Below are 14,231 nucleotides of genomic sequence, written 5' to 3'. Positions count from 1 at the left end.
TCAGAACAAAGAACTCACACAGATTGAAAGTGAAGGGATGGAAAACGAAATTTCAGGCAAACAGAAATGAAAAAAAGCTGGGGTAGCAATACTTATATCTGACAAAATAGACCTCAAAGTGAAGTCCATAATAAGAGATAAGGAGGGCTACTGTGTAATACTAAAGGGATTGATACAACAAGAAGATATAACTCTGGTAAACATGTGCAACCTATACAGGAGCACCCACATACATAAAACATATTCTGGAAGATGTCAAGGGAGAGATTGACAGCAATACAATCATAGCGGGGGACTTTAATACCCCATTGACATCAATGGATAAATTCTCTCGACAAAACATCAACCAAGAAACAGCAATCCTAAATGACTCACTAAATCAGATGGAAATAATTGACATCTTCAGAACATCTCACCCAAAAGCAATGGAACATACATTCTTCTTGGCTGCATCTGGAACATTTTCAAAGCTAGACCACATGTTAGGACACAAACTAAGTCTTTACAAGTTCAAGAAGTTTGAAATCATATCAAGCATCTTCTCAGATCACAATGGCATAAAATTACAAATCAACTACAATAAAAACAATAAAAAAATTGAACACATGAAGACTAATTAGCATGGTATTAAACAATGATTGGGATAACAAAGAGATCAAAGATGAAATTAAAAACATCCTGGAAACAAATGACAATGAAAACACAACAATCCAAAATCAATGGTACACAGTGAAAGCAGTCCTGAGTGGGAAGTTTGTAGCTCTACAGTCCTACCTAAAAAAAAAAAAAAGAGAAAAACTGGTAATAAATTATCTAAGCCTACAACTTAAAGTATTAGAAAGAAAGCAACAAGAAAATCCCAGGGAGGAAGGAACCAAGATGGCGGCAAAGTTAAACAACTAAACTGCCGCCATGCACAACAATTTCAAAAATACAACTAAAAGACAAAGCGTCTACCACTCAGAACCACAGGAAAGCTGGCTGAATGGTAGATTTACAACTCAGAAGGAAAAAGAAAGAACAAACGCGGAAGGGCTGAGGTACGGAGGTGCGTGAATCGGGCTGGTGGCGGGTGACGGGACGCGTGGCTTTTTTTCCAACCCAAAGGGAGATAAGCTCCCGATCACTCTGAAATCCAGTTTCTGGGGATGGGCGGGGGACCCAGACACCTACGGGGAGAAGCTGGACTCTTGGCCATTGTGTCGGAAAGCGAGAGTGACTTTCTTGCAGAGGTGCGCCCAGCAATCAGTGTTTACTGCGCTGGAGCATGGGATGCAGGGACTTGGAAATGGGAAAGGCAGAAAAGGAAGACTAGCAGCCATTGCTGTTTGCCACGCCCTAGCCTAGTGACGCCCTGAAACCCCGCCTTCCCTGAGACCCACCCCGCACATTCTACAAACCTGCCCAGGCTCCAAACAGCAGCTTTTGCATATAAATGGCCTGCCCTGTGGCAGCTTAACCATATAAACTGCAGCTCCAGTCAGACTTCTCCAAAACCACTCATGCAAAGAGGAGAAAACTGCAGTTTTTGCTGTAACTCCTGCTGAGTGGCCTCAGACAGTAGCTGACCTGCACCCCATTGGAGATCCAGAAACGAGGGCATCTAGTGGTCAGTGTGAGACGACACCAAATTCCAACCACTCGCATAAGGGACACATTCAAGAGGCAGAGTCAGTGAGCGCCAAAGCCCTACCGCAACAAGTCCCGGCCCATAAACATGTCTCCAGCACAGCAATTCTTCCTTTATAGACACAGCGGGTCCTCACAGCCAATTGGCCTGGAGGTCAATTCCTTCCAGTGACACCAACAACAATCAAGACTTAACTACAACAAGGCTGTACACACAGTCTAAAAAGGGGTGCACCAAGAGCGTCCACCTCAGGTAACTGGGAGGCCGACCCGTTGAACCAATAGGACGCAATAGGACACAAAGCTACCCTACCAACTCAGGGAAGCAGCGAAAATGAAAATGAGGAGGCAAGGAAACAGATCCCAAACAAAAGAAATGGAGGAGAACAAACAACTGGACATAGAGTTCAAAACCACGGTTATAAGGTTTTTCAAGAATTTCATGGAAAAAGCCGATAAATTTAATGAGACCCTCGAGGATATGAAAAAGGTCCAACTAGAAATGAAACATACACTAACTGAAATAAAAAATATTATACAGAGACCCAGCAGCAGACTAGAGGAACGCAAAAATCAAGTCAATGATTTGGAATACAAAGAGACAAAGGACACGTCTCCAGAAAAGCAAGAAGAGAAGAGAATTCAGAAAGTAGAAGATAGTGTAAGAAGCCTCTGGGACAACTTCAAGCGTACCAGCATCCGAATTTTTGGGGTGCCAGAAGAAGAGAGAGAGCAAGACGCTGAAAACCTATTTGAAGAAATAATGACTGAAAACTTCCCCCACCTGGTAAAAGAAATAGACTTACAAGTCCATGAAGCGCACAGAACCCCAAACAAAAGTAATCCAAAGAGGACCACACCAAGACATATCATAATTAAAATGCCAAGGGCAAAAGACAAAAAGAGAATCTTACAAGCAGCAAGAGAAAAACAGTTAATTACCTACAAGGGAGCACCCATACGATTGTCAGCTGATTTCTCAACAGAAACTATGCAGGCCAGAGGGGAGTGGCAAGAAATATTCAAAGTGATGAATAGCAAGAACCTACAACCAAGACTACTCTACCCTGCAGAGTTATCATTCAGAATTGAAGGTCAGATAAAGAGCTTCACAGATAAGAAAAAGCTAAAGGAATTCATCACCACCAAACCAGTATTACATGAAATGCTGAAAGGTATTATTTAAAAGGAGGAAAAAGAAGAAAAAAGTAAAGATAAAAATTATGAACAACAAATACATACCTATCAACAAGTGAATCTAAAAGTCAAGTGAATTAAAAATCTGCAGAACAGAATAGACTGATGAACAGAATCAGGGGCATAGAATGGGAGTGTATTGATAATTCTCAGGGGAAGGGGGTGTCTGTGTGGGGGATACGGGAAGAGACTGGACAATATCATACACCTATGGATAAGGATAGCGAGGGGGGGAGGTAAGGGCAGAGGGAAGGGTGGGAATGGGAAGGAGGGGAGATATGGGGATGGGTAAAGAGAAACAATTGTAATAATCTGAACAATAAAGATTTATTAAAAAGTAAAAATAAAAAAAAATAAAAAGAAAATTCCAGAGTAAGCAAAAGGAATGAAATACTAAAAATCAGAGTAAAAAGAAATACTATAGAGACCAAAACAAAACAAAACAAAACAAAAAACAAAACAAAAGATCAATAAAACCAAGAGCTAGTTCTTTGAAAGGATAAATAAGATTGATGAACCTCTAGCCAGGCTCACCAAGAAACAAAGACAGAGGAACCAAATAAACAAAATTATAAATGAAAGAGGTGAAGTAACAACTGACCCTACAGACACACAAAGGATTGTAAAAAAAAATACTATGAACAACTCTACTCCAACAAACTGGACAACATGGACAAAATGGACATATTCCTAGAAAAATACAATCTTCCAAAACTCAATCAGGAAGAATAAAGAAACCTGAATAGGCTGATAAATCTGATGAAATTGAAGCAGTAAAAAAAAAAAAAAAAAAAAAAAAAAAAAAAAAAAAAAGAAAGAAAAAAGCAAAAAAAACCAAAAACTTCCAGCAAACAAAAGCCCTAGTCCAGACAACTTTAAAGAGGAGTTTTACCAAACATTCAAGGAAGAAATAAAACCTATCCTCCTCAGACTATTCAAAGAAATTCAAGAGGAAGGCACACTTTCAAGCATTACCCTAATCCCAAAGCCAGATAAAGACACTACAAGAAAGAGAATTACAAGTCAATCTCCCTGATGAATATAGATGCTAAAATCCTCAACAAAATTCTAACAAATCAGGACCAGCATTACATTAGAAAGATCATACACCATGACCAAGTAGGATTTATTCCAGGGATGCAAGGCTGGTACAATATCCACAAATCAATAAATGTGATATGTCACATAATCAGATCAATTGATGCAGGAAAAAGCACATGATAAAACCCATCACCTTTTCTTGATAAAAACTTTCAGCAAAGTAGGAATAGAGGGATCATACCTCAACATAATAAAAGCCTTATATGACAAATCTACAGCCAACATTATACTCAATGAGCAAAAACTAAAACCATTTCCCCTAAGAACAGGAACAAGACAGGATGCAGACTTTCACCACTAATGTTCAACATAGTACTGGAAGTGATAGCCATAGCAATCAGACAAGAAGAAGAAATAAAAGGCATTCAAATTGGAAAAGAAGAAGTAAAACTGTCATTATTTGCAGATGACATGATATTGTACAAAGAAATCCTTAAAGACTTCATCAAAAAACTCCCAGACTTAATAAAAGAATTTGACAATGTAGCAAGATACAAAATTAACACCCAGAAATCTATGGCTTTTTTATACACCAATAATTAACTCACAGAAAGAGAAACCAAAAGAAACAATCGCATTTACCATTGCAACAAAAAAATTAAGATACCTAGAAATAAACTTAACTAAGGAGGTAAAAGACCTATACTCAGAAAACTATAGGACGTTGAGAAAAGAGATAAAGACATAAACAAATGGAAGAATATACTGTGTTCATGGACTGGTAGAATCAACATCATTAAAATGTTCATACTGCTGGAAGGGCAGAAAATGGCGGCGGAATAGACAGACGTGTTCCGAGTCTTGTCCCAGAGCAGAAAGAAAGAACAGCTGAGGGTCGCACAGGGAGTGTTTGTTGGTGAGTTAAGGGACAGCGAAACTCCAGGAGAAGGTGGGGGACTGCTAGACGGGGTTCCCCTGACCGGGCAGCCCCCACTGCTGCTGGGTCCCCTCCCAGAGGTATGGGCTCGGACGTGAAGACCGCGCCATCTTGAAAGGGAAAGTGGATTATATCGGAGGCCTGAAAATCCACAACTGTGGCGACCACTGAACACCTGTGAGCCCCAGAACACTGGCCCCCAATTGGCGAAAACACACGGATTCCCCTCACTCCACCACGGAAAGGTCAGATTTCGCCTGAGATAAGGAGAGAGAGAGACCATGGGGAGACAAAAAAAACAGCCTGCATATGAAAGAAAAGCAGGCATCACCAGAAAAGGAAGTAAACGAAATAGAGGCAAGCAACCTACCAGAGAAAAAATTCAGAGAAATGGTCATAAGGTGGCTGAAAAGAATGGAAGACAAATTTGACAATATGAGTAAGAACCAAGAGGAAATGAAGAAGAACCAAGAAGAAATGAAACATGACATTACTGCAGTAAAGAACTCAATAGAAAGCATCAAGAGTAGACTAGAAGAAGCAGAGGACCTCATCAGTGAGCTAGAAGACATGGTGGGAAAAAATACCCAATTAGAGCAGCTTCTAGAAAAAAAAATTAAAAAGCAGGAGGAGAGCCTAAGGGAACTTTGGGACAACACAAATAAAACAACATCCACATAATAGGGCTTCCAGAAGGAGAGGAAACTGAGCAAAGAATCGAAAACCAGTTTGAAGAAATAATGACAGAAAACTTCCCTGTTATAAGGAAGAAAAACCCACACAAATCCAAGAAGCTCATAGAGTCACAAGCAAAATGAACCCCAAAAGACCGATGCCAAGGCACGTTATAATTAAATTGGCAAACACCAACGACAAAGTAAGAATCTTAAAAGCGGCCAGAGAGAGACAGAAAGTTACATACAAAGGAACCCCCATCAGACTAGCAACTGATTTCTCAACAGAAACTCATCAGGCCAGAAGGGAATGGAATGAACTATACAAAGTCATGCAAAGGAAAGGTCTGAATCCAAGAATACTGTACCAGCCCAGCCAGTGTAGCTCAGTGGTTGAGCGTCGACCCAGGAACCAAGAATACTGTACCTAGCAAGGCTATCAATCAAAATTGAAGGTGAAATCAGGAGCTTCACAGACAAAAAAAGGTTAAGGGAATTTATTACCACCAAACCAGCAATGCAAGAAATGCTAAAGGGTCTGCTGTAAAAAAATGAAATAGGAAGCGAAGAAGGAACACAGGGGTAAAGAGTAAAAATGGTGACAAATAAGTACCTATCAATAATAACTTTAAATATAAATGGATTAAGTGCCCCAATCAAAAGACATAGGGTAACAGATTGGATAAGAAAACACGACCCATATATCTGCTGTCTGCAAGAAACCCACCTGAGAAAGAAAGACCCACACAGCCTGAGGGTGAAGGGATGGAAAAAGGTATTCCTGGCAAATGAAAATGAAAAAAAAAAAAAGCTGGGGTAGCAATACTTATATCTGACAAATTAGATCTCAAAGTGAAGGACAGAACAAAAGATAAGGAAGGCCACTTCATAATACTAAAGGGAGCAATCCAACAAGAAGAAATAACTCTGGGAAATATATACACACCCAATACAGGAGCACCCAAATATATATAAAAAACTCCTGAAGGATATCAAGGGAGAGATTAACAGCAATACAATCATAGTAGGAGACTTTAATACCCCACTATCACCATTGGACAAATCTTCAAAACAAAAAAATCAGCAAAGAAACATCAATCCTAAATGACTCACTAGACCAGATGGAATTAATTGACATCTTCAGAACATTTCACCCCAAAGCCACAGAATATACATTCTTCTCAAGTGCACATGGGTCATTTTCAAAGATAGACCATATATTGGATCACAGGTAAAGTATCTACAAATTCAAGAAGATAGAAATCATATCAAACATCTTCTCAGACCACAGTGGCATAAAACTGGAAATCAACTACAATAAAAACAATTGAAGGAAATCAAACACATGGAGACTAAACAGAATGCTATTAAACAATGACTGGGTTACCAGAGAGATCAAGGAAGAAATAAAAAACAGCATGGCAACAAATGAAAATGAAAACACAACAATCCAAAATCTATGGGACACAGCGAAAGCAGTCTTGAAAGGGAAGTTCATAGCTCTACAAGCCTACTGCAAAAAACAAGAAAGAATGGTAATAAATTACCTAATTTGACAACTCAAAGAGTTAGAAAAAGAGCAACAAGAAAAGCCCAGTGTAAGCAGAAGGAAGGAAATAATAATGATCAGAGCAGAGATTAAAGACATAGAGACCAAAGAAACAATACAAAAGATCAACAAAACCAAGAGCTGGTTCTTTGAAAGGATAAACAAGATTGATAAACCTCTAGCCAGACTCACCAAGAAGCAAAGAGAGAAGACCCAAATAAACAAAAAAATCAGAAATAAAAGAGGTGAAATAACAACAGACCCGGCAGAAATACAAAGGATTGTTAAAAAATACTACGAACATCTCTATTCCAACAAACTGGACAACCTAGAGGAAATGGACATATTCCTAGAAAAATATAACCTTCCAAAACTCAATCAGGAAGAATCTAAACAGCTCAATAGGCCAGTAACTATGAAAGAAATTGAAGCAGTCATCAAAAAGCTTCTGGCAAACAAAAGCCCGGGGCCAGATAGCTTCACAAGAGAGTTTTACCAAACATTCAAGGAAGAACTAAAACCTATCCTCCTCAGACTATTCCAAAAAATTCAAGAGGAAGAAATACTTCCAAGCTCTTTCTATGAAGCGAGCATCACCCTAACACCAAAACCAGATAAAGATAACACAATGAAAGAGAATTACAGGCCAATATCCCTCATGAACATAGATGCCAAAATCCTCAACAAAATTCTAGCAAATTGGCTCCAGCAGTACATCAGAAAGATCATACACCATGACCAAGTAGGATTTATCCCAGGAATGCAAGGATGGTACAATATCCGCAAATTAATAAACGTGATACATCACATAAACAAACTGAGAGATAAAAATCACATAGTCATATCAATTGATGCAGAAAAAGCATGTGAGAAAATCCAACACCCTTTCTGGATAAAAACCCTCAACAAGGTGGGAATAAAAGGATCATACCTCAACATAATAAAAGCTATAGATGATAAACCCACAGCTAACATCATATTCAATGGGCAAAAACTAAAACCATTTCCCCTAAGAACAGGTACAAGACAGGGATGTCCACTCTCACCACTCCTGTTTGACATAATACTGGAAGTATTAGCCATTGCAATTAGACAAGAAGGAGAAATAAAAGGCATCCAAATTGGAAAAGAAGAAGTAAAGCTGTCCTTATTTGCAGATGACATGATATTGTACATAAAAAACCCGAAAGACTAATAAAAAATCTAATAGACTTAATAAATGAATTCGGCAATGTAGCAGGATACAAAATTAATGCCAAGAAATCAATGGCATTTTTATACACCAATAGTGAACTTACAGAAAGAGAGACTAAAAAAGCAATCCCATTTACCATCGCACCAAAAAAATTAAAGATACCTAGGAGTAAACTTAACCAAGGAGGTAAAAGACCTATACTCGGAAAACTACAGGACACTGAAAAAAGAGATAGAGGAAAACGTAAACAGATGGAAGAACATACCATGTTCATGGATTGGTAGAATCAACATCATTAAAATGTCCATTTTTACTGCCTCTGAAATGGCACCTTTGAATCTACCCAAAGCAATCTATAGATTCAATGCACTCCCCATTAAAATAACAATGGCATATTTCACAGATCTAGAACGAACTCTCCAAAAATTCATCTGGAATAAAAAAAGACCCCGAATAGCCACAGCAATCCTGAGAAAGAACAATAAAGTAGGAGGGATCTCAATACCAGATTTCAAGCTGTATTACAAAGCCAGTCCTCAAAACAGCCTGGTACTGGCACAAGAACAGACATATAGAGCAATGGAATAGAATAGAGAATCCAGATATTGACCCAAACCACTATGCTCAATTAATATTTGACAAAGGAGGCATGAACATACAATGGAATCAAGACAGTCTCTTCAATAAATGGTGTTGGGAAAGTTGGACAGATACATGCAAAAAAATTAAACTAGACCACCAACTTACACCATACTCAAAAATAAACTCAAAATGGATACAGGACTTAAACATAAGAGTGGAAACCATAAAAATACTATAGGAATCCACAGGCAGCAAAATCTCAGACATATGCTGAAAGAACTTCTTCACTGATACTGCTCCTAGGGCAATGGAACCTAAAGAGAAAATAAACAAATGGGAATACATCAAAATAAAAAGATTTTTCACAGCAAAAGAAACCATCAACAAAACAACAAGAAAGCCCACTGTATGGGAGAACATATTTGCAAATGTTATCACTAATAAAGTTTTTATCTCCAACATCTACAGGGAGCTATACCACTTAATAAAAGGAAGATAAATGATCCAACAAAAGGAAGATAAATGATCCAACGGGCCTAAATAGAATCTTTTCCAAAGAAGACAGAAATAAGGCCAAGAGACACATGAAAACATGCTCAAAGTCACTAATTATCCAATAGATGCAAATCAAAACAACAATGCGATACCATCTTACACCTGTCAGAATGTCTATCATCAACAAATCAACAAACGACAAGTGCTGGCGAGGATGTGGAGAAAAAGGAACCCTCATGCACTGCTGGTGGGAATGCAGACTGGTACAGCCACTCTGGAGAACAGTATGGAGTTTCCTCAAAAAACTAAAAATGGAACTCCCATTTGATCCAGTAATCCCACTCCTAGGAATATATCCTAAGAAACTAGAAACACCAATCAGAAAGGATATATGTACCCCTATGTTCATAGCAGCACAATTCACCATAGCTAAGATTTGGAAACAGCCTAAGTGCCCATCAGCAGATGACTGGATCAAAAACTATGGTACATCTACACAATGGAATACTATGCTGCGGTAAAAAAGAAAGAGTTCTTACCATTTGCAGCAACCTGGATGGAATTGGAGAACATTATGCTAAGTGAAATAAGCCCGTCAATGAAAGAAAAATACCACATGATCTCACTTATTTGTGGATAATAAAAAACATTATAAACTGATGCACAAAAAGATAGATACAGAGGCAGTAAAGCATCAAACAGACTGTCAAATTACAACAGGAAGTTTAAGGAGAGGTGGAGGAGATAAGAGATCAACCGAAGGACTTATATGCATGCATATAAGAATAACCAAGGGATGCAAAACATTGGGGGGCGAGGGCATGTATGGGAGTGGGGTTGGGGGGGGCAATGGTAAGATATGTACACATATAATACCTTAATAAAAAAAATAAAATGTTCATACTACTGAAAGCAATCTATAGATTCAATGCAATCCCCATTAAAATACCAATGGCGTATTTCACAGACCTAGAGCAAATTCTCCAAAAATTCATATGGAATAAGAAATGACCCTGAATAGCCACAGCAATCCTGAGAAAGAAGAACAAAGTTGAAGAGGTCACAATAACAGCTATCAAGCTATATTACAAACCCACTGTTCTCTAAACTGCCTGTGTATTGGCAAAAGAACAGACACATAGACCAATGGAACAGAACAGAGAACCCAGAAATCGACCCAAGCCATTATGCTCAATTAATATTTGACAAAGAAGGCAAGAGTATACAATGGAGTCAAGACAGTCTCTTCAATGATGTTGGGAAAATTTGACAGTCACATGCAAAAAAAAAAAGAAACTAGACCACCAACATACACCATACACAAAAATAAACTCAAAATGGGTAAAGGACTTAAACATAAGATAGGAAACCATAAAAATCTTAGATGAAGCCATAGGCAGCAAAATAACAGACATATGTCGTAGCAACATCTTTACCAATACAGCTACTAGGAGAATGGAAACTAAGGAGAAAATAAACAAATGGGACTACATCAAAATAAAAACTTCTGCACAGAAAAAGAAACCATCAACAAAACATCAAGAGAGCCCACTGCATGGGAGAACATATTTGCCAATATTATATCCGATAAGGGTTTAATCTCCAAAATTTACAGGGAACTCATACAACTTAGCAAAAGGAAGATAAACAACCCAATCAAAACATGGGCAATGGATCTAAATTGATACTTTTCAAAAGTGGACATACAGAAGGCCAAGAGACATATGAAAACATGTTCAAAGCCACTAATCTTTAGAGAGATGCAATTCAAAATGACAATGAGGTACCATCTCACACCTGTTAGAATGGCTATCAACAAATGAACAAATGGCAAGTGCTAGTGAGGATGTGGAGAATGTACTGCTGGTGGGAATGCAGACTGGTGCAGCCACTGTGGAAAACAGTATGGAGTTTCCTCAAAAAATGTAAAAATGGATCTCCCGTTTGACCCAGTAATCCTACTTCTAGGAGTATATCTTAGGAAATCAGAAACACCAATCAGAAAGGACATAAGCACCCCTATGTTCATAGCAGCACAATTTGCAATAGTTAAGATTTGGATACAGCCTAAGTGCTCATCAGCAGATGAGTGGATTAGAAAACTGGGGTACATCTACACAATGGAATACTATGATGCAGTAAAAAAGAAGAAACTTTTACCATTTGCAACAGCATGGATAGAACTGGAGAGGTAAGCAAAATAAGCCAGTCAGAGAAAGATAAACATCACATGATCTCACTCATATGTGGGATATAATGATCAACATAATTTGATGAACAAAAATAGAGCCAGAGACAAATGGCAGGGGAGGTGGTAGGGGGAGGGGGCGCTTTAGAGAGCATCCAAAGAACTTGTATGTACGCATATTAGCATAACCAATGGACACAGACACTGGGGCAGTGGGGGCTTACTCGGGGTGGGAATGGCTGGGGGTGGGTATCAATTGGGGAAAAAAAAGAGACATATGTAAAATTTTAGACAATAAAAAAAAAAAAGATCCAGAGACACAGAAGCATTGAATAGACTGTCAAACCTCAGAGGGAAGGCAGGGGTGAGTGGAAGAGGAGGGGTGTAAGAGATCAACCAAAGGACTTGTATGCATTCATATAAGTATAACCAACAGACACAGACAGTAGGGGGGTGAGGGCATTGCTGGGGGGCAGCAGTGCCAGGTAGAGGTCAATGGGGGTGGGTGGGAAAGGGACATATGTAATACTTTAAACAACAAAGGATTTAAATTTTAAAAAAAGTTCCAGAGACCTGGGTTCTAGGCCTGACCTCATCACTAATTTTCTAAATCACATCAATAGATTTGTTTCTCCATTTGGCATATGAGGCATTAGTAATGGGTTATAACCTTGGAATTCCTCTGACCCTGTATTATGTAAAAGTAATAAATCCATACCATATATCGGACAGCCCAGTATCCACTCTCCAGGGCCCTTCGCCACCATGAAGGCATCTTCCAATGAGGCAGGGAAAACTGTAATGGTGTCCTTCCTGTGATTCCGAGATAGCAGAGTTTGTCCATGGATATAGATGGGGTGTATATCGAACAGGTCACCCATGCCAATAAAATACCACTTGACCCTGTCCTCTGCACACATGGTGATATTGGGTAGATTTCCATACATGTATCCATTAATTGCTGAAAACAAATGTAAATGAACCTATGAAGCATGAGAGTCAAGGGCCACATGGTATAAATTCTATGCATTTTCTCATTACATAAACCCATCAATGTCAACATTGTCCTTACACATAACCTATGACAAGAGTTGATTTGTGTTTCACAAAAAAAAAGAGGCCATAAACATTGTGTATGATTACAAGTGGTAGCAGCACAAGGATTTAGAGGCAAGAGGAGGAAAGGTAAGCCAAAAGGCAGGAAGCAGTGAAAAGGGAAAAGAATAGAATGAAGCGAAGTCTGTGAAAGAAGAGAGCAAGTCAAAGGTGACAGATGACAGGAGCATCTTTTCTGAAAAAGTCTGTGTACAAATACATTTTCATAACATACCTGGTCAGTTATGTCTTTGCTCTTCCATAATATATTATTACCTTAAAATGACACCTTTTCTATGTTTTTACCATCAATTTTTTATCAATATCAGACTTTAGAAAACAAATGCATCTATCTAACTTCACTGGCTAGGAAACTTTGGAAAGTAGCAGGATTTACTAGATGCCTTGCATATCAACCAGCAGAGTCTGAGTGAAAAACTGAAACATATAATTTCAAGCAAAAAAACTTAGCAAAGGAAAATTCACTAAATAGAATCACAGAAGTTAGACTTATCCTATATAATAAAAGCCTAATATGCTAAGTGTTCGGCAGTCCGTTCAACCAATCAAAGCACAATATGCTAGTGATATGCTAAGCCTGCTCAACTGCTCGTTATGATGTGCACTGACCACCGTGGGGCAGATACTCCAACTGGTAGGTTAGATCGTTGTTGGGGTCCAGCCGATTAGGACTGAGTGAGACGAATGCCCTGGAACCCTTCCGCAGTCCCTCCCCGAGCTGGCCAACCTCCCATGTCCCTCCCCTGCCCTGATCATGCATCAGTGGGGTCCCTTGGCCTGGCCTGTGCCTTCTTTCAATCCGGGACCCCTCAGGGGATGTCGGAGGGCTAGTTTTGGCCCAATCCTGTAGGCCAGGCCGAGGGACCCCATTGTGCATGAATTCATGCACTGGGCCTCTGGTAGTATATTATAAATGAGAAAGTTTTTTAAATCTTACAGGCCATAGTATTGCTGACTTCGAAGCTTTGATCACTAGCATTAACTTGGCCAGATTCAGTATATGTATTAATATTGTCATCGATATACCAACTCATGTTTTCATTAGTTTGAGAGAACATCAGAACATAAAACTTATCGATATACTTTTCAGTGTCTCCATCCAGTGTACCTGAAACAAATAATCATCAACAAAAATCAGCAAACTTCCTCTTTGCATAATTACTTCTGCTATAAAATAAGTTGATGATTCTATTTATTTATTTACTTATTTAATTTTAATCTTTATCGTTGAGAGTATTACAGAGTTCCTTCTTTTCCTCCCATTAACCTCTTCCAGCCTGCTCCCATCCCCCAACCAGGCTCTCACCACCCAATTGTCTGTGTCCATGGGTTTGATGGTTCTAATGGATTCAACTTAAAATATAAAAGTAAAATCTTGCACCCTCACAGACAGAACCCTAAAGAACTACTCATGCAAGGAACAGGCAGATAGCTTGTCATCTTCTCTTTTCCTCCCATGGTGTTGATTCAACACTTCTTGATAGGAGAAAGGTGGCTGCAGCAGTTTTGGGTGAGGAAGGCTAAAGTGAAGTTTAATGGGTTGGAATATCGTCTACTGATCAAACTGCATTACTGGACTTGAACTCAGGTATTGTACTCAAGAGAGCCATCTAGTGCTTAGAGTTCAA

At 38.9% G+C, this 14,231-nt stretch overlaps 1 protein-coding gene across 1 annotated transcript in view; it reads right to left on the bottom strand.

Annotated features, from left to right (window-relative positions):
• The window catches only part of LOC307094913 (ceruloplasmin-like), a gene marked incomplete at both ends in the record, with an annotated part of 68,348 nt that overhangs the window by 51,132 nt on the left and 2,985 nt on the right, over positions 1-14,231 (bottom strand). Inside the window, 2 exons of the mRNA XM_079764088.1 lie at positions 12,206-12,448; positions 13,541-13,711. Of these exons, the coding sequence (XP_079620214.1) occupies positions 12,206-12,448; positions 13,541-13,711 (414 nt within the window). The remainder of the gene's footprint in view (positions 1-12,205; positions 12,449-13,540; positions 13,712-14,231) is intronic.

This window comes from Cnephaeus nilssonii (assembly GCF_951640355.1).
Source record: "Cnephaeus nilssonii genome assembly, chromosome: 3".
NCBI lineage: Eukaryota > Metazoa > Chordata > Mammalia > Chiroptera > Vespertilionidae > Cnephaeus > Cnephaeus nilssonii.
This window is presented reverse-complemented; position numbering and strand designations above follow the sequence as displayed.